Genomic DNA, 22,505 nt, shown 5'->3' with positions numbered 1-22,505 from the left:
TGGGCCTAGGTCCTCCCCCATGTGTCCAGGCTGAGAGAGCATCCCTTTATGTGGGATGGACTCTCAGAGTCCCATCTTTTTTTGTTTTTCCAGACAGGGTTTCTCTGTGTAGCTTTGGAGCCTATCCTGCCACTTGCTCTGGAGACCAGGCCTTCAGAGTCCCTTCTTAAACCAGGGAAAAATACTGATCTACTACCAGGGGTCCCATAGAGTGCCGAGGCCGATTTAAGCAATTATAGGCAGCTCATTCAAGACATTGTGCTACAAAAGTAGCAAGGAGAATGACATAGATGGACATGAGATGGAAAGTTATGGTCAAAAAAATGTATTGTTAACATTCAAACATTTCACGAATATTATTCATGAAGGAAAAATGGGAGAACAAAATAATAGTGAAGATAGAGTTTTAAATACTAATAATGTCAAAAGTATTGTTCATACAAATTATTTATATAGCATATTTACTTTATATATACTTCTTTAAATTATTTAGAGAATAAACTAAAAATTATTGAGAAAATAACTAAGATAATGAACTCTAACACATTGCAGTGTTTTCTAAGTCAGAATTTAGTAATCACGTCAGAGATACAAATATTTGTAGGAATATGAAGTGTCTGTCAAAATATATAGAAGAATATGTAGAGAAAAGAAATTTAAATATTCCTCTTTTCTTCCATAATACCAATTCAAGAGCATTTCTGCTCCTCAACATTGCCTTGCCATCTGTTCCACGAGGAAAGGTTGGAGAAATAAAGCAAACTGTAAAGAAATGGCAGATAAGCATTTTAAAGTATGATGACAGTATTAAAACAACAGAATATGCATATTGGACCTATTTCCTCTCCCAAGAAACTAGAGCACAGAAAGCTGTACCAGAAGTTCCTAGAATTCTAAGTAGGAGGATGGAGATGCACATGCACGGATGACCTAAAGAGCAAGCTGCTACCCATTAAGCCTTGAGTGCTTGGTAATGATTATATCACAGCTGATGCATCTGCAACCTGCAAGACCAAGCCATGAGCAGTCAGAGCTAGTGTCACGGTTATCATCATAATAAGGAGGCAGCCAAACTAATTACTCTAAGTGATGGATGAGGTTGTGGCTAGAAACACCATGTCCAAATTGATATGATGAAAAGTGTTACTGATTTTCTAATGAAAGGAAAAGGAAATGGTGAGATCTCAAATATTCCTAGTACTGCCTACTAAAGGTTTATAAGTTTTGTGTTAGTATTTCATATGCCATGTCTTAAAATGACATTGTGATTATTGGAGTGGGTGTTTTAAATTTAATGAACAGAAGCTGTGAGCAAATTTAAGACTAATGAGGTAAACAATATTTTCTTCCAAAATCAATTTTCTTTCATCATTGTCTTTAATGAGGAGTTGAAAACTAAATCTAACAATGTCAGCACAATCTAGTGCTGGGATACAAACATCTCTTCAGGGGCTTAAATAGAAAATATAATTTTGTATTCTGAAACTTTTGAGTGAAATCCAAAAGATTCAGTTCACTCTGTCAAGGCTAGAAAAATTGTAATATTTATATAACAAAATTAAAATCTATGCACTCTCTATATGATACAATGTGACAACAATAGAGTGGGTTTTTTGTTGCTGCAGTTGATATCTCTGTCATAGACTAAATATTTGAGAATTGAGTCGATAGAATTTAATTTGCTTTTTACATGTGGTATATCTTAATTGTGCAGCTACAATGACATGTAAACTATTCGTTGTAACCATGACACTTATTCATGGTAAATTATATTCTCTTGTTGAAGATACTCACATTTCAAATGGTAGTAATTTTTCCTTTACCCTGTAATTGATGGGAAGTACCCCCATACCCTTTGAATTACAGAGATGAGGAAAAAATAATAGCTCCAGAAAGGACACATCTTACTGCATAGTAAGGCAAGCATTTAGATTCACACTACGGACAAGGCATCTATGAGTACTTTGGTGACTTTATTATTACTTCTTTAAATTTTAATGTAGCTCTAAGGACACAGAACCTACTTGATTTTGAACATAAGTCAGCCTAGAACTTACATCTAATCTCACTTTCTCCTTTATGATTTGTCTTTCCATTTGTGGCTTAGATTTCAAGATTTATTGGTCTTTTGGATGACAATCAGACATATCTGTGTTTTAGCTTCGTTTTCCCAACACAGGCTATATCTTTAGTCTTTATTTATGTTAGTTTAGAACATTTTAGCATATAAATCTAAATATGTGTAACTACAATTAATAATTCATTAAAAAGAACAAATTTGTCACTGCTATTTCAAATGGTAAAATTTTAGCTTTTCCCTGTGGCTTTAGTTATATAAAAGGGTGATGACTCCCCTGAGATACTTGGCTGTTACTCATCTTTCTTATGAAAGGGGAGACTTGCCCTTGTCTTTGACATGAAGATTTTGCAACTTTGGACATTTAGTGCCATGTTGTTTTTAAAAGACCATTGACTCTTCAGATGGTATAGAATTTGCATGGCTAATCTAGATATGTAATTATAATTCTAAGCTATAACAACCACCTGAAAACTACAAGGCCCAGAAGACTACATTTGGTACCAATAATTCCTTTTAAGTGTTTTATATATTTTGGAGAATTTTATAATTCACTATATACCCAAATCATGTTGATAGACAGAGGTGTATTATGTTTTATGTGGATGTGTGTGCATGTCAGTATTTGTGTGCATTTGTGCACATGGGCATGGAAATGAATGTTCGACATTAGATATCTTTTTAAATATTTCTCTACTCAAGGAATCCTGAAATCATCAGTTTGTCTTGTCTGGTTGGCCAGCAAGCTTCAAGGATTCTCTTCTCACCATCTCCCCAGAACGGGGTTACAGACATGTATTGCTGTGTCTGGCACTTGCATGTCTGCTGGGGACTTGTACTCATACCATCTCATTCAGATAGCAGGCATTTTACTGACTGTACTATCTTCTCAACAATACTACAATTTAAAAAGCATGTCCCTGGATTTAGGGGATGTGTAAGTTATTGTATTTTCAAAAGTTGAAAAATCTACATTATGTCTATTAAACGTTACATAACCACATTTAGCCTCATCTCCTATGTGAATGTGGGGTAAAGTACAAGATGTTCCTATATGAACAACACTGAACTAATATGATAAAATTCCATAAAATATAATCCATTCGTGCGTAAATTCATTGTTTGTATAGAGAGACTGGAAGATTTTTTTAATCCATGTAATATACAATGCTGAGAAATTGGAATTACATTTCTCATAAGGTAGTAGGAATAGATGTCACCCATTTTCTAAATAATAAAAAATTGACAAAAGATAAAAGGGTAAAAAATCCATATTTATTCTAACCCTTGATAAAAATTAATTGGCTTTAGATTTTTATGCACTTGATTTCCACAAATGAAACCATACACACAACATTTTGTCATTAAAACTTAATTGTACAATTAATCCAATCTGAAAGCATAAAATTTGCAAGATAATTGATTTGTTTTCTTTGTCATTAAATTCATACATAGATGCATATGTATGTGCAATCCACAGTGTATTACTACTGTGATTCATCCTTATTTTGTTTTATTGAAACAGGCTTTCACAAGAGAGCCTTCAAATTCATGTCATCAAGGCTAGCTTCAAATTAATGATGCTGTAGCATTCACTTTCCCAGGGCTGGGAAAAACAAGTAAATGTAACCAAGCTGAATTTGAGCTATCTTTTCCTTTAAGTGGATTACTTGAGATTATATTGGATCTATTGCTCATAATAGGGAAACATACAAAAATAGAATTTGTAAGTTTTTTAAATTCCATTTGTCATTTCTAGTCTGTTATTCCTAAGGGCAGACAATTAGGAAATGGACTCTTTTTAAATTATTTATTTTACATATGCATCACAATTTGCCCTACCTTTCCCCTTCCTATTCCCTCTCCCCACCTCCCCTCTGCCCCCCCACCCAAATCTACTCTCTGTTTCTTTTCAGAAAAGGATAGCCCTCCCATGGGTATCAACAAAGCATGGCATTATCAAATTGTAGTAAGACTAAGCACCTCCTCTTGTATTAAGGGTGGGCAAGGCAATCGAGTATGAGGACTAGTATCTCTAAAGGTAGCTAAGCAATAGGGAAAGCACTGCTCTCATTGTTGTTAAGAATCCTAAAAGTAGACCGAGCTACACAATTGTCCCATATATGTAAAGGACCTAGGTCTGTCCCAGGCAGGCTTCCTTGTTGTTGGCTCTGACTCTGAGAGTTCCTATGAGGAGCCAGGTTAGTGGTTTTTGTGGGTTTTCCTGCAATGTCCTTGACCCCTCTGGCTTCTAAAATACTTCCTCCCTCAGTTCAGCAGGATTCCCAGAGCTTGGCCTAATGTTTGTCAGTGGGTCTCTGCATCTGTTTCCATCAGTTACTGGATGAAGGCTCTCTGATGGCAATTGGCATAGTCAGCAATCTGATCACAGATGATGGCCAGTTCAGGGTACATATCCACTATTACTAGGAATCTTAGCTGGGGTCATCCTTTCCATAGGAGTTTCCCTTGCATCAGAAAATGGACTTTTAAAGAATAACAATATAAAGCCGGGCGGTGGTGGCACACACCTTTAATCCCGGAACTCGGGAGGCAGAGGTAGGCAGATCTCTGTGAGTTCAAGACCAGCCTGGTCTACAAGAGCTAGTTCCAGGACAGCCTCCAAAGCCACAGAGAAACCCTGTCTCGTAAAACCAATCAATAAATGAATAAATAAATAAATAAATAAATAAATAAATAATAAAAAAGAATAATAATATATCTCACTACAAAATAGAGGGCTGCTTAAGGAAAGTATATGCAAATGATCATTTTAACTACCTTAAATGGTGAGAGAGGTGAGCACATACATGCTTATTCACCTATACAACTTATATAAGACATCATCATGATACCTCTTATACATATATTTATGACTCAGAAGCAGCAAGATTATTCATTGTTAAGGGCTGAGGCCATAGATCAATTGGAAGAGAGAGCTTGTCTAGCACGCAAGATGACCTGAGTTCTATCTTTATCAACACATAAACTGAGCATGAGGGTACATTCCTTGTAATTCCAGCCTTCAGGAGGTGGAAGAAGGAAGATCAGAAGTTCAAGGTGATTGTGGGCTTCCTAGTGAGTTTGAGGCCAGCCTGTGCCACATGAAACCCTGTCTCATAAAAATTTATTATCATAGTCATTGCACATGAATTTTATTGTACTTAGATCTCTGTAGAAATTTTTAAGAGTCTAGCCATGTAAAAGTTCAAGAAGTGTTTTAAATGAGCTATGGTATATAATTACTGTTCTCATTCTGAAAAATGCTTAAACCTTTACTGTGGGAAGCTATTGCCTTTAGAAGGCTTTTAAGATGCTTATGGCTAAATATTTTGTCCTGCAACTAAATTTTCCAGAGTACTAAAACACTATAAAGAAACATGTTTCCCACCAATTTTATGCCTCCCTAGATGCATCATTTACCCACCTTGGAAAAAAGTGGAGACAAACAATATCGACAAAAGATACTGCTCCATCTGAACAGAGTGTGTATACATAAAGCCACAGAGGGATATTATTACCGTGGGTGAAATACAGTTTAAATATCACTCTTTTATTAGAGTAGATCCAAAGAATTATTCCTATTTTATGTCTCATATTTATCATGGGTAATTTTCATTTGTGCAAGAACTACATATCAAAGAGTGTAAAGAAATAATATTAATTTGTTTCTTTATGTCATGCTTCTTTTCATGAAAAGCAAATAAAAATCATTATTTGAGATGTGAACTGTGGTCTGTATGTACTTCAAATTTTGTAAGGCTTTCAGCAGCTGTGAGATATCAATAATAGAATTTTTTCATAGGCTATACCTTTTAGGAAAGTAGTAGGGGGTTATAAACATGTAAGTGTCCAGAATGTGAAATCTTTGTTAGAATTTATAGCTAACACCATAGAACAGCAAACATTGGTGTTAAGGTAGAAATGGCATCTTGTATGGCCTTTTATTTGCCAACACTTTTTTCTTACAACATGCTGTCACAGAAACAGTAGTTGGTAAAATTTAATAATATGAGTTATTTGTAAATTCTTCCTAAATCTGTGATACTTATTATGCTTCAAAATAATAGGCGTATTCTGGATCATTTAGCCAATTTATTAATACAGGTATTTTAACTGAAAGCAAAATGAAATCCATTATGAAGAGCCAAAAACAGAAGATAATGTCTAACCTATTTAAAACCATGATAATTAGACATTTACACCAGAAAAATACCAAATGGGACCTGAGTAATTTAGTCAATAAGGAACAATATTCCCTCATGATCAAACAGGATTAGGAATGTGTCAATCTCTAAGGGAACCACATAGACACTGCTTCGTTGTGAAGGAGGCATCTCTTTTAGGTCACCTAAAGCAAGCATAACACAGATACAGAATGAGGAGGAATAGATAACATATGATTCTAAGTTGAAAATAACCAAAACTCCTACATGATAAATTTGTAAAATTTGTTATCCACATAATGAATGTTATCCACATAAATGAATAAAATCTGGTAGAACTGGAATCTGGCATAATATTTTTTGGTGATTTGTTTAAGCCTGGCTGCTCATGATATTAGTATTGAAGAATGTTAGCTATTAGCTGTAAAATTTCTGCTTACTTTTGTCTCATCATATTTAAAGATTCATGGAAATTGAAAATGTTATTCTACCAAATTCAATATGAATTATTGAATTTTATAGGACTGTATACATTTCAAAAGGAAATATTTATTATCATAAAATTATGTGGCTATGGGTATATACATATGTATATTCATTGCAATATAAAAATGTCATGAAATTTTAAAATTAATACAATTTTCTTTTTCTTTTTATAAGACCAATTTTAAATTTAATGCGGATAGGCTCCAACTAAAATTCATGGTCTTCTTCCCTTGGTAGCAGCATCTTCCCATGTGAAGGAATTACAAGTGTGTGCTATGTCCAGTTTTCCCCTTGTTTCAGGCTTTGAAATGTATTAAGCATGCTGAATAATATGTTAGAAATAAGTATATTTATGCTTACAGAGTAATAAACCATGCATTCTATACTCTCTTTACAGACATGATCTGATAATAATTCCAAGTATCAGAGTCACCAAACATTTTAGAATGTTCTTTCAAATAATGCTCTTCACATTAAAGATGAGGTAAAATCCTCAAGAAGCAAGGTTATTAGTGAATAAAAATTATGTATCTTTGCTTCAACATTTGATGATCCACATAGATCCATAAATATTTGTAACAAATAGTGAGTAAAGGAATTTCAACATTAATATGCCCAAATATGCCAACAAAAATCAGGTATGTTTTCCTATATTCTTAATGGAAAAATCTTAAACTTGGAAGTTTCCTTGGGAAGAAAAAGGCAATCTAAATGAAGTTAATGTAAAATGCAGCTCAAATACAATGACCCTGAAATCATCAATCTACTTATATACTAATCTGAAAGATGATACTTAAAAATTGTATGCATTTTTCTGCTTAAGAGGGAAATAAAGCACAACACTCTAAAACTTCAATGAGTTGTTGTTATGTTAATTAAGACTTGCACTCAATTTACCAGAAAAAATATATGTGCATATAAAATTTTATGAACAAATTCTGTAGTCAGTGGCTCTCTAATACAAATCTTGAACATCCACTATCTATCAAGGAGCTTAGTGAAGCTCCAGATTCTATCTTTACTGAGGGATTACTATATGCTAATTGCCACAGAAAATGCTCCACATGTGGGTTTCCATAAAAATCTTCCATAAACACTCTGAAGTAATGCTTCTTGTTCTACAAGTGGGGCCACACAGAGAAAAACATCCATTTTTCATCACTGGTACTGTGGTAAAATAAAAACATTAAGTATGTGTATATATTGATATGTAACTGCAAAATTACAGGTAAACATTTATACAAGTAAAAACATGATAAAATTTCCTTCCTCACTAATCATTTATAAGAGTCTACAAATGATAATTTGTTCATTGAATGGATTGTTCCTCTAAGTTTTCTGCTTAGCCGCATCTTCTTGGTTTCAAGTTGCTTTGGGTTCTAATCTCAATCTCACTAAAATAGTTTCTTTCTACCCTCCTAGATAAAAGTAAATAGTTTGAACCCATAGAACTTCTATTTCAGTTATGGAATGATCATTTCTTTAATAAAGAAAACCTTTTTCTCTTTTGTTTTGTACCCATATTTCAGTTTTCTGTGTTACAGATGAATCCATTCAATTAAATAACTTTCATAGATTCTCTAAGTGTGTATTATTTTTCACTATTTATTGAAGCATTGACAACTCTTGCTTAATGTTAACTATCATTTTAATGATATATTGAAATCTAAAATGCACGTAGTTGGAAGGAAAATTGTGTATGGGAATATATGAATCAAATTTTTAAATTTTACTTTTATTTTTTTTTAAATTATGTGTGTATGTGTCTTTGTGGATCCACAAGCCCTGGAGTTACAAGAAGTTGTAAGCTACCAGACAGGGTTCTGAGTCCTGAGACTCAGGTGCTCTGAAAGAGCAGTTTGAGCTCTTAACCCCTGAGCAATATCACCAGCCTGTTAATCATCTTTTAACCTCAAGAAAATATGTCTGTTCTACACCTCAGCACTTTCTAGAAATGTGACTTCCATAGCAACAACATCAAGTTGATGCTTAAAAGAGATTTATCATTTCAGGAATAAGCTCAGACTTATTAAATCAGATACCCATAAACTGGAAACAACTCCATGGTATTTTTATGCACTATAAAGATTGAGAACAAAATAAATAAATGAATTTAAAAAATAAAAAACAAAAATAGATTGAGAACTACTTCTATAAGGTGTTTGATTATAACTTACTACTCCTTTGCATTTTCCACTGACCCACTCTACACATATGGTCACTGAAAGGGAAAAAGCAAACGATTTTAAAGTCAACATCTGTATGCCAGGTCAGAGAAACAAAATTCTCTTCTTTGTGCCAAAGTAAAATGGGAATTTTCCGAAGCTGAGGAAATGACTAAACATCTGGTAGAGATGCAACATGGAAAACCTCTATAGGCAGACTGCACCCCCCAATAAGGCTATAATCTGTATTGCACCCCTCTGGTCATTTTACAGATATGCCAGATTTGACAAATGTCAGTTAATTAATGGAAATACTTGTCCTCCACATTACCAAAGCTAAATATATTTCTTAAAGTGACGTTTTTGCACCTTACCTTCACTCTAATTCTGCTTCAGGTTTTCCAGTTTATGATTATATTATTACTTCTCCACTCATGAAATAGTTTCCTCTTTGCAATCCTTTACACTTGATAGACAGTCTGGTTTTTCTGGAAAAGGAACTTATGTATCTTTATCATGCTGTTGGTTTGATTATATAAAAACGTGTGCCTTTAATGAAACTGCAGGTCAAATCCTAGTCTTTATTTGAAACCACTTTATGTTTTGTAACTTACCTGTTTCGTTGTTGTTGTTGTTTTGCAGGGCTTTATAAAATCTAGAGATATTTGAAAACAAGTTAGTCAGGTTTTCTTTATTTATGATATAATAACAGATCATCTAAGAGACAGTAAGAAAGTACATTGTTAGGCCAGAGAAAAGTGCTTTGCTTCTTTTTCTGTTTGGCTGCTTTTCAAAGAGTGTAATATGTTTGACAAGTTCAATAAATGCATGCTAAACATTATGATACCCATGAAAGAATTTTTCAAAACTCCAATTGTCAGTATAGTTATAAAATAATTGCTTTGTCTTTGGAAAAGGATGAGATTATACCAGAATCACTTCATGTCTATCCATTCCTCCTTCCTCTTACCATATACCTGTAAAAGTCTTATAAAATTATATATTTATGTACAAACTTGCCTTTTTTAGTGGACTTGAACGGATGATGGCTTTAAGATAACCATTCTACATATCCAGTCACTGCAAGGATATAGCATACATTTACTCTACACATTAAGGGAGGCAATGATCCAATAATAATAATAATAATAATAATAATAATAATAATAATAATGACAATAAACTGACAGGAGATCTGATCTCATAGAGACTATTTTGGTGAGATGAAATAAATTATGTACATTTTATTTATGGTAAGTGACAACAAACTGTACAGGAAGAAATGAATTATATTAAATGGACAGAGATAGAGTGTATTTTGCAATGTTAGCAGAAAGATATAATACCTTTAACTCAAAGTGATGTTGATCAAAGAACAAAGGCTACCACCACAATTGAAATGCATAATCACCCAAAAAATATACTTTGTAAAAGGACTTTGTTAGTGCTAAATCATCGACTTGACATTATTTTCTTATTAAGTTTATTAAACTCTAGCAGCTCTTTGAGGAAGAAAAGGAGATGTAGTTAATCTACATTCATTGAGTTTTCCCTATATAATTTCAGAACACCGATTCTCAACCAATATTGATGTTTGGCCACATAATTCTTCTTTATCAGTTTTTGATTTGCATATAAAGAAATGGATTCCATTATGGCATATTTATCACATTGATTTCTATTCATCCATCCTCTTAGTAACAGCATGTTCGGGATAGTGCATGTGGCAGGGTAAAGGGTGGTCCACTGTGCCTATGTGCCAATTTGCAGTATTCTTGGGCTCTACCACTAGATGACAGTAGCAAGCCCCCATACTCCTCCTTCCCTTGTCTCCAAGAAAATGTGTTTGCAGTTGCTGCCAAGTGTCCTCTGAGTTGCAAAATGGCCCCGGATTAGAACCACTGAACTGTGTACACTCAAACTTTCATGATGGAAGATGAAGCAAAGGCAGTTATAATCTAGAAAAGTCTATTTCTAGATAGAATATGTGACAAATTGTGGATCTGCAGGTGGTCAAATACATTACTACAGTCTCCTCTATCTCTTTGGAAAATTTTCCGTCATTCTGTAGTTTATTTTTAAAAAGCCTTTACATTTCATTTACTTAGAATCAAGCATTGTTAAAAAAAATCTTTACAAGCAGGATTCATTAACTTGTAGAACAATTATAATAGACAGTCTGCACTATTTACCTACCATTACAATTGAGGAAACTTAAGCACACCTAGGTTTCCCAGAATCTTTGAAATGATAAAGGCAAGGTTTGACTCCCTATATTTTGGAACCCTGGAGCATTCTAGTTCCCCAACCTTTGCCTCTTCAGTATGTACTCTCTTTCCTATCTCAACATGTGACACATGCTAATATTTAGAATTAGATTTTTAAAATTTTAACTGACACATAATTACTGTACATATCCATAGAGTGCAATTTTATATTTAAATGTTTGTGCAGTTGTAACAATCAAAATAGAATGATTAGTATTTTAAAGGCTCTGAATGGTTCTGTTCTAAACTACTTAACAAGTGAATAAGGAAAATGTGTCCTCTGAAACTAAAATTCATAAAAGAGCAATCATGGTTTTAGTAAAAGGATGTCCCATGGAACATTTTTGGACATATCCATATTAAAATTGTGTTATCTGAAAATCTTTTTTCACAAGACACCTTGCAGTGAATCTCACATCCATTATGTTAAGGAAAGCTGTTTTTTCACCATTTAGTCCATCGTTTTACCAACATGCACAAGGAAGATTTTCTTTTCACCACACCTAATCAACCTGTAGAATACAATTCTAAGGACAGACAATGTGAACACTTTTCAGTTAGAATGGGCAAAGGTATGGGCATGTTTGCTCAATGCTCCAGATCTCTCTCCCTCCCTCTCTCTCTCTCTCTCTCTCTCTCTCTCTCTCTCTCTCTCTCTCTCTCCCTCCCTCTCCTCCCCCTCTCTCTCTCTCTCTCTCTCTCTGTGTGTGTGTGTGTGTGTGTGTGTGTGTGTGTGTGTGTGTGTGTGTGTGTGTGTGTGTGTCTTTTTAACATTCCTAGTAGCAGTTAGCAGTGTATGCTACAGGGTTCTTGCTCAATTGTTCACTCTGTAACATTCTTTTTGTTTCAAAATGGTATTTAGGTCCTTAATGTCAAGGACTGAATATCATAATTGTTTTTTCCAAAACTTGCATTAGGTATACTACCAATCCTTGACAAAATTAAGTCCTCTGCTAGAGGACTTAATTCGAATTCCTTATTTGAAAAGCCAATTGTCTAATCTAAGGATCCAAAACATAGTGGAATCATATTTAGTTTGTACTTTACTACATCTCTGTTGCACAGATTACTGGCCCTTCAATCCTTTGCCTCTGGCTTTCTCTTTCCACTTCTCTGTAATATTTTATTTGCTGGTACATACCTAAAGAAATGTAACAATTTGGAGACCAAATGTTTCTTATCTACATTATCAAAGGACAAAACTTGAAGAGTCCTTGTTCAGCCAATGCTTCTTTATTTTCATGTGAGTCACATCATTACACAGCAGTCAGGTCACTTTGTTGTTGTTATTGTTCTTCAATTTGGAAAGGGAAGCAGGTGTCTTGCTTGTGTTGATAGTAACACTAATGACATGGACAAAGGAGAGTCCCACAGGACAGCTGTATTTAGGAAAAAAGCTCTCAAATCAAATAATGGAGTATAATTTTTTTGTTAAAGAATAAAACTGATGACTGGTATGTATCTGCATTTTTCCTGTGTCCAGTGAGCCAGCTATGTTCAGTTTCTATTCCTTTGTCACACTTTTCAATTCCCAATGGAGAGGCTTAGCTCCATGAAAGACAGAGAATAAACAATTCAGTCATATAAAACAGCTGTAGCAACCTTGACTTCAATTTTCAAAGGGACTTTTACTTTTGGAGCATTTACTATATATTTCCTTCTCATTCTACAAATTACTTTCTTCTCAACTTTTACATCTATTCATCTGGGCTCAAAAGACGAAATTAAAATGCAGAGCTTGTTCCCTAAGTTCATTCCTAAGTGCTATTACAAAGTATTGCAGGGTTAACAAACAGACTCAATAAAAGCCATCTCCACTTTGCTTCAATAAATGGAAAGTTTGCCCATGTCCTTGACTAGAAGCTGTTGTCCTGTCTTTACACTTTCAGTTTACACCATTTTGCTCTATGTGCTGCTGAAGTTTTTTAATCTAAACATTTTGAATGCAATCATTTTAAATGAAAATGTTCAATCAAAGCCCCTCCTAAGACAGAGAAATGATCTTAAGTTCCAGTCTACGTTTCTAGCACTCATCTGTTTTTAATTTCATTGCCAATTAGGTTTTTGCCAGCTTACCTAGTAAATTTCCACACAACAGTGTATTTATTCAGACTCTGAACAAAATGTCGATGGCATTCAGACATCAAGGCCTATTTCATGACTGAAATCCACTTCCAATGCATTTCTTAGTCATTTTTCATAGCACACGATTGAAGTCAGGAAAAAAAATCCCAAAGAATAGTTTGACAGTTTCCACTCATGTACACTAAAACATAATATACTTCTACTAGATTTGGGCTATTACAGACCTTAACATGCAATGTGACCTTGATCTGAAAAGCATGTTTGCTTAGCCCAGAAACTTAATCATAAGAAGTCATAAGTAGAATCCTTCTTCTTTACTGCCCTTTTTCTAGGACCAGAAAATTTATTGCTTGTGGGACAGGTAGGATATGAACAATGGTCCAAATAGAGTCCAGGGTTATCTCATCTGTGTGAAAACTGCTGCTGAAAATCGATGTGACCTCTGCTATACTGTCATCCCAGTTCCCACCCTCTGTGTCCTATTTGTCTTTTGGTAGAAGCTTAGATCTGTGTGCTGTCTCTATGTGTCTCTCTTGGGCCAGATTATCAAAATGAATCATTGCCTGCATACCTCTTATATTTCTATTTATTTTCCTGGAGTTGACTAGGTCTGATGAAATATGATTCTTTTTGCATTTGATCTTCACTGCAGCAAGCAACACCTAATTCAGCTGTGTCTATATCTTTAAAGAAGAGTAATACTATTTTGAAACTTCAATATACTGTACAGTAACATTACAAACTATAGACCATGCAACCTGTCTTCATAATCAATAGCAATTTTACTTTCAGCAAATTTAATGGTATTTCTTTCATCTTCAAATAGACGACCTCTAGTGATCTTAGCACACTTATAATGTTGTTTTAGGCATGCTGGATATATGGCTCTCTTTTTCAAAAAGAATGCTCCTCAGATTCTCACTACTGAAGTTATCAGTTTGCATTGAGTGATATATGACAAGAAATCCAATAATTGTATACTCTGTTACTAACAAAAAATTTATTCAGGGAATATTATATTGTCTCTGAATCAGCAAGAAGTCAATGCTCTGTTTGTAGCAATTGATTCTTAAAGAATAAATGTCCTGGCATATACAAATTTGACTTTGATTTATAATCTTCAATGTAAACATGTAGAAGTTATCTAGTTGTTGTGCATATTGAGAAACACTCGTGAAGTCTTCCCTTTTACTCATTTCCTGTGTTCACGTGGAGAAGACAAATACATACAAAAAACAAACAAACAAAACTCATTGGTGATGTTTACTGAGACAGGTTTTAGGATTTAGGCACTTTATTTTTATCAAAAGTTATTTCAAAAGTAACATGTTTGTGAATGAAGATTACATAATTCGTAATAATTTGCTAATTCCTACCCAAATAATTGTTTATAAGTTTCATACCTGCCCTCAGAGGATGAAGGAGAAAAGAAGGAAGGAGAAGGGAGAAAGGAGAGAGAGACTGGAATTCAATAAGATGTTTAGGTTAGTTGGGCATGGTGCTGCGTGCTTGCAGTCACAACTCTTCAATACTCATGAGGCTGAGGCAGGAAGATAGAGCACCAGAGACAATCAAGAGATACACAGTCAAACCCTGCTTCAAAAATATAAAAAGACATTGAGGTTAATTTATTTATTTATTTATTTATTTATTTATTTATTTATTTATTTATTTATATTATTTTTTATTTTCAAGACAGGACTTGTCTGTGAAATAGTCCTGGCTGTCCTGTAACTCACTTTGTAGACCAGGCTGGCCTTGAACTCTGAGAGATCTGCCTACTTCAGCCTCCAGAGTGCTGGGATTAAAGGTGTGTACAACCACCTCCTGCAAATTTTAATGATTCATATTGACATAATTAAAGGCTATGGGAATACAATCAAAAGGTGCTCAGAAAACATGCACCTTGTAACTATAACAAAATGGTCATTTTAAAGTTATTTTAATGATAATCTCTGGGAAGAAAATTGTTATAACATTCTGTCAAAAACTGTTAATAAGGATGTTTGGATTCTGTCAAAACCTTTGAGGCTGACAAATATGCCTTTTATATTAGAATTCAAATAACTGGAAACTTTATCATTTGTTAATTTATTGCTTTGCATTCATTAATTTATTTGAGGAACTTTTTTTAACTTTTAGCGTATCTACGTACAGTTGATTTTGGTTAATAGATTCTTTTCTCATACAATACATCCCTACCTCCACTTCTCCCAGCTTCGTACCACCTGCCCATTCCCCCAGATCTATTCCCCATCCAGTTCCTTTCAGAAGAGAGCAAGCCTCCAAGAGACAACAACTGAACACCACCAATGAAAATACAATAAGACAAATCTAAATCCCTCACACCAAGACTGGACAAGGTAACCCAACAGAAAGAATAGTTTCAGGAGCAGGCCAAAGAGATACACCTGCTCCCACTGTCAGGAGACCCACAAAACACTAAAGAAATAGCCAGAACATATATACAGAGGACCTGGTGAAGACCCATGCACACTTGTGCTTGCTGCTTTAAACTCTGTAAGGCCATGTGAGCCCTGCTTAGTTAATTTCATAGGTTGTGTTCTCCTAGTGTCCTCCGTTCCCTCTGACTCATACAATCTCCCCGCCTCTTCTGTGGGTTCCTTGAGTTCCAAGGGAAGATACCTGATGGAAACCTCCAATTTAGAACCTCCCTCCCTCACTTTCTCTCTTTCTCTCTCCTTCCCTCCCTCCCTTCCTCTTGATCGATCAACTATCTCTCTCTCTCTCTATCTCTGTATAATATCTGCCTGTGGATCTCTGCATTTGCTCCCTTCTGCTGCTGAAGGAAGTCTCTCTGATGACAACTGGACAAGTGGACAAGGCACTGATCTATGAGTATAACAGAATATCATTAGGAATCATGGATTTTATTATTATTATTATTATTATTATTATTATTATTATTATTATTATTAGCCAATCCTCTTTGGTTCTATCCTAGGTCTCTGGGACATCCAGTCTCCACTTTCCAGCAATCCAGGCATTATAGGGAATGGGACACAAATTAAATCAGACCTTGGTTTAACTCCCACAAGTTCTGCACCACCATTGCCCCAGCACATCTTGCAGGCAGGACAGATTGTAGATTGAGAGTTTCGTTGAAGGGTTGTTGTTCAGAATTCTCTTTCTGTATCCTTCAGAGTACCTTCCCAAGCCAAAAAGACTAGGCTTCATGCAGGCCCCAGATCAACCTATGTAGATTTTTTATGTGGATTGGGGGTGGGGTGGGGACAGGATGGGAGGGAGCAGGTGTGGGAAGGAAAGATGGAGAGAGTAAAGAGAGTGACAGCTGGAATTGGGGGTCACTTGGGGGACAGTGTAGAAAACTTGTGCAGTGGAAATTCCCTGGAACCTATGAGGGTTATGCTTGTGATGACTTCTAGTAATGGAGGATATGGAATCTTAACTGGCAGGCTTTTATAGACAGGCAAGTCTTCCAATGCTCAGCCAGGTTGCATGGTAAGGTTGTTGGCTGAAGGAGTCCCTTTGAGATCCCTAAACAGGCTGATGATAGGACAGGTCATTCTGCAAAAACCGACAGATGTGCCTGATTGTGAAAGACAACTTCCACATATCTAATTGAGCATAGAAAACATTATTATTTAATATCATCCCTTAACTTTGTAAACCTTATTGATCTTAGAAAAAATAGCAAACATGATGATGACAATATTAGGAGCATTTTGTTGGGAGATAATGCTGTCCTGTTGATTAGACTCTCTGAAGATTTCTACTATTATATGGAACAACTTCCCACATAAGAAATTCCACAGAAAAACAGGACGACTGTCAGATCAATGGAACTCAAGGTTCTATACACAAAAATACATACATATAGACTATATATACATATACACAGATATATTACCAGTCAAAAATAGACTGTTTTTATAAGGCAGTTATTTCTAAACCATATGAAACTGGTTAAGTATAAATTAAATTCAGACTGAGTTTGCTTTATTTTTTAGTGAATCTATTTCAAACATATTTACTAGCAGACTTTTGCTTATAATCAGAGAAAAATAATTTTCACAGTTTCAGAAACTACAATGCCTAGATTAACTAAACTCTTAAGACTTGTCTTCTATGCATACATACTGAAATATTTGTCACTGAATTTGTTTGAATCCCAAGATTATCTTCCTAGGAACTTTTACTTAAAATTTTGAAAAGAGTTCCCATTCCCAGGTACAGAAGAAACTACTGCATAGTTCATGTAAGACACATAAGATATTGTTAACCATAATTCATGTAGATAACAAAATTGTTAGACTGTCCGGAAAAAAATAAATTCTTGTTATTGCTAGATATCTCTGTCTCAAACAATTCTGAAATACCTTAATAAAAATTCTATTGATGTCTCAGTGTGTGAAACTAGCAATAAATACTATAGTAAATACTATAGTAAATACTATATGAATACAAGGTCATATATTCACATAAAGAAATCTTACCTATCATTGAAAAAGAAAAAGGACCACACATGTATAAATATAAAAAGTGAAGCTAAAGTGAAATTATTTCAAGACAAAAGTATCACATATTGTATGATTCTATTTGTGTGAAATGTCCAGAAAAGTGAAAACATTAATGACAAAGTAGAATACTCTTTACCAAGACTACATTGCAAATGGAGACTATCTGCAAATAGTTATGAAGAATATTGTTGGAAAATTGAGATGTTCTCAAATGGATTGGTTGCCATGGTTAAAATGTTGTGTAAAATGATTAGAATTAAGTTATATATCAATGAAGGCCTTAAAAATAATGATAATGTGTAAGAAGGTAGATTCATAGACAGATGACAGTGTTGAAAAAATAAATGACAACTTATCCATCTGTTGGTAGCAATCTGGTTCTCTAGTTTATAGATAGGACGTAATTTGAGAGCCCATAATTTAGTTTTGAAAAGAAAATTGTTATATATGTCTATTAGAAATGATTTGGTGAAACATTGGGGTTGTTAATTTGTGAACCATCTGACATTAATTTTATCTTTGCAGAAGAAGTACCAGCTCAAATTCCAATGATGAAGTCACCCTTGGACAAGATCCAGTTGGCACCTGGACAGGCATTGCCCCCCGGATTCCCTGGACCATTCATATTTGCTGATAGTCTGTCCTCCGTGGAGACTCTGTTGACCAACATTCAGGTCAACAATATTTCTATAAACAAAATAAATGTAATACAAGACATTAGCACCTACATAAATTATTTCCTATTTGAGAATTTAAAACAGATAAGATGAACTGCTTGTCATTTGCTGTACTTTGACAGGGTTTACTGAAAGTGGCTTTGGATAATGCTCGCATCCAGGAGAAGCAGATTCAGCAAGAAAAGAAGGAACTTCGAATAGAGCTCTACAGAGAAAGAGAAATTAGAGAAAACCTGGAGAGACAACTTGCAGTAGAGCTTCAAAGCAGAAGTAAGTTGAACAAGTTCAATTAAATGCTGAATATTGCATTGGAAATAATTTTATTGCTTATAGAAACACCTCCATGGATAGTTTATAAATGTGAAAAATGAATACCAAACTAAAATCAAATAGTGGTAACCAAGTCACATAGCAATAAGAAAGTATTTCTTTTAAGTTTTTCTCTCAGAGGTAATGACTGACATTTGTATTTTGGCTAGTTACAAATTTGAAAATATGTATAGCTATGGTCCTCTCATAATCTGATAAATTATATCTAGGCATAGATATTGTCATCTGGCATTATGTATAAAATATTTATTCTCCCCTTGATGCTATATTCTGCAATTGTAAAGTAAATGAAATGTTGTTTTAAATGTAGCCTTTCAAAAAAACAAGAAATGATATAATATTACTCATCATATAAGAAATTATAATTTTAGTCTGAAATAAAAGGTATGGTTTTCTGAATAATTTCTTTTACCCAAAGTTTTACTGTGGATATTTTACGCTCAGCCCTGATTTCAATAGACTACTTTTTCTGATTGAAATAATTTGCTAATGACGTGTTTTAATATTCATGTGAATACAATTACATAGCAACATAATTTCATGTTTTAGCATACTTAACCATCTTTCATTGAAATAATATAAGACACAATATTTTCTGTCTTTGTCTCAAAAATTCTGCCTTACATATTACATTGTTATATTTTCATTTCAGGTATACAATTTATTTGTGTAACTGACTATCTTCAATTATTGAAAACATTAATATGTAAAATGAATAAAACTAAAACCTAGGCTATTACAGTATTTGGTTCAGTTAAAAATATAGTATACATATAAACTCTTTTAGCATTTTAAAATGTCATATAATTAATTACTTTTTAAATGTACTTTTAAAATGACATAGGAAGATGGTAGTTTTGCTTAGAATCTCGTTATGAACCAATACCTTCTTGTAAACCAATGATCCTGTTTGAAGATCTATCATATTAAGTTTTCAGAGTATAAAAACAATGTTTACATTATGGCAATGAAGTTTCTCCTTGAGATAGAAAGCCCTGAGAACTGAGCTGGAATTGTTATTTAGCTCAAGTTAAGCCTTTCTGCTTATGAAGGGCTTCTTACTGTGATTGCAGTTTTATAACTTGCTTATATAATCAATGCTCAAAGTTATTCTCATTAAAATGTATATGATTTTGTGTGTCTGTGTAGGAAGGGAAAGAAAGAATAAGAGAAACAGAATTATTTAAATAGATAACCCTTTGTCTCTTCAATTGGTAACATTTCAGAGAAATACTTGCTACTTTCATTTTTAAAGAATAAAGTAATACTCTATGAATATTTATGTGTTTTATGTTTTGAATTTTGAAATATGGATAACAATAACTTAATAAATAAATAATAATATAAAATATCTAATAGTTATTATGTGTATTTGGTATAATATTAGACAATAATCCTCCCAGCTAACTGTCATCACTATGTAGATGCATTTGTATGAGAGAGCATGCATATTAGAAATGTGAAAGCAAAAATAAATGGGTGGAATTACACAACTACATTCAACAAAACACCAAAAGTGTGAGAACTGGGACCTGAAGAAGCTAATCATGTTAGCTGCTACATTTATGGCTCTCTGCTTCTATACATGTATCTATATACAAAGTATACTTGTATAATTAAACGCAGCAACAACACTGTATTAAGCATGCATTTGCAAACTACTTTTTCATATATTAGGTACAATGCAAAAGCGTCTGAAAAAGGAGAAAAAAGCTAAGAGGAAACTTCAGGAAGCGCTGGAATTTGAATCAAAACGCCGAGAGCAAGTGGAGCAGGCGTTGAAACAAGCTACAGCTAGTGACAGTGGTCTGAGGATGTTGAAAGGTAATGTCTAATTTTCACTTGTAAGGTAAACAAATGAAAACCTGGAGAGAGAGAGAGAGAGAGAGAGAGAGAGAGAGAGAGAGAGAGGGAGGAGGGAGGGAGGGGGAGGAGGAGGGAGGGGAGGGAGGGAGGAGGGAGGGGGGAGGAGGGAGGAGGAGGAAGGGAGGGAGGGGCTTTGTCATGGAATATAATTTTAGGTCATGTGCTATAAGTCATGAATCAAACCAAACTAGCCCTTTCTCTTGGAGATAGAAAAGAAGCATAGTGGATATTTAATGCAGAATGTATCAATGTCGAAGTCCTCAGGGAGAATCCATTTGAAATGGATTCTAAATAAATTCGTGAAGGTTCTATGTAAAGGGATGTAAAGCGGAATGGTAATTCAAATTTTTCTAGTTTTATTTTAAGATTTAAGTTAATCACCTAACATTGCTTCCATTGATTCTAAAACAACATGAATTACATTTTCAAGTAACCCACACACACAACCTTTGTACAATATAATCACTAGCTTGTATAAATTATCTGAGCACAATCATAATATACTTATTCATCCACTCATGTAACACTACAAATCGCAATGTGAATATTGGTTTCTCTTGCACTTAGCATAAACAGGTGTCATTCACTATCATATCTTATAAGGAGAAAATATACTATAATGATGAGTTGGTTCAATTTAGTCAATCATATCTATCATATTTTTGTTGTTCTGTCATCAGAACACATCAACTGAATAGTTTTTTAAGGTTTTGTTTTCTCTTTTTATATAGATAGATATTTTCCTAGAATGCATCTCTCAATTATCAAGTAATTAAAAATGAAATCACCATGTACCTGGAAATATATTCTTAACTGCACAATTCAGTTAGTATATAAATTTCCTTTCTAGCATCACAATAGAAATGCCAAAAGAAAGGAAGGAAAGGAAAGGGGAAACTAAACAAAACAAAAGCCATGTATCCACACACAACAACAACAACAATTTGTGAGAACCAGACTGACTTGGAAGGAGATAAGAGAGGGCATAGGGGTGGGCTTGGAGGAAGGAATGCAAAGGGGTCAATGATTTAATTATATTATAATGTAAAAAACTAAGACACAGAGAGATGTTTACAGACCAAAAAAAAAAAAAAAAAAAAAAACCTGATCAGAATCTTGTGTTATGTATAGTACCAAAATATTGGCCAGCTGCATTTTTTCTTTAGATGAAACCAGGAAACACATAATTGTACCTTAATCCCGAATGCCAATTCTTTCAGATACTGGAATTCCAGATATTGAGATAGAAAACAATGGGACTCCTCATGACAGTGCTGCCATGCAAGGTACAATAAACAGCATTCTCTTTCGAATAAGTGCATGATGTGTGCTCCATGGAGTCAGGGTTGGGAAAAATGTCTGTGCTGATAGATTTCGTTCAGATAATGTTAACTCTTCATACTCTGACCTAAGAAGCAAAGGACAATGATCTTCATTGGAGAATAACATATATCACTTTAAAATTCTTAATGTGCAATTACTTAGAAATTTCATCGATATAATGTGAGCAAAGTTCTTCCATGTTTAGCTACTGACCAGATGTATATTTATATGTTATTCCCATTCGAAAAGTGGAAAATAGGAAAGAAACCTTTCACAAACATACTGTACTTTAGACTGCACTGCTCTAGTGACTGGAAAGGGCACGAGTACAATAATCACAACCTTGGATATTTTAAAGGTATTCTCGGGAATGTTTTTTAACCTTCACCTTTTGATAGTAGTTTTAGAAATCTTCTAAATATAGAAATCAGTGTATGATTTGTGATTTCCAAGTTGGATATATCTTTCATTGCATTTTAGAAAATTCAGCAATAATAAAGTGGATGAAATGCTTGTGTACAGAGCTATGTCAGAGTAGACTTACACTTCGTCAGGGAAAAT

General features: G+C 34.2%; 1 protein-coding gene across 1 annotated transcript in view; it reads left to right on the top strand.

Annotated features, from left to right (window-relative positions):
• Dach2 (dachshund family transcription factor 2) overlaps positions 1-21,945 on the top strand; it is a 483,871-nt gene extending 461,926 nt beyond the window's left edge. Inside the window, exons 9-12 of the mRNA XM_035449724.1 lie at positions 18,274-18,422; positions 18,548-18,695; positions 20,433-20,579; positions 21,842-21,945. Coding sequence (XP_035305615.1) covers positions 18,274-18,422; positions 18,548-18,695; positions 20,433-20,579; positions 21,842-21,945 — 548 coding nt within the window. The remainder of the gene's footprint in view (positions 1-18,273; positions 18,423-18,547; positions 18,696-20,432; positions 20,580-21,841) is intronic.
• The last annotated feature ends 560 nt before the right edge of the window (positions 21,946-22,505 follow it).

Source organism: Cricetulus griseus, chromosome X (genome assembly GCF_003668045.3).
Source record: "Cricetulus griseus strain 17A/GY chromosome X, alternate assembly CriGri-PICRH-1.0, whole genome shotgun sequence".
Taxonomy (NCBI): domain Eukaryota; kingdom Metazoa; phylum Chordata; class Mammalia; order Rodentia; family Cricetidae; genus Cricetulus; species Cricetulus griseus.
Note: the sequence above shows the minus strand (reverse complement) of the source record. Positions and strands in the feature narration are given on the sequence as shown.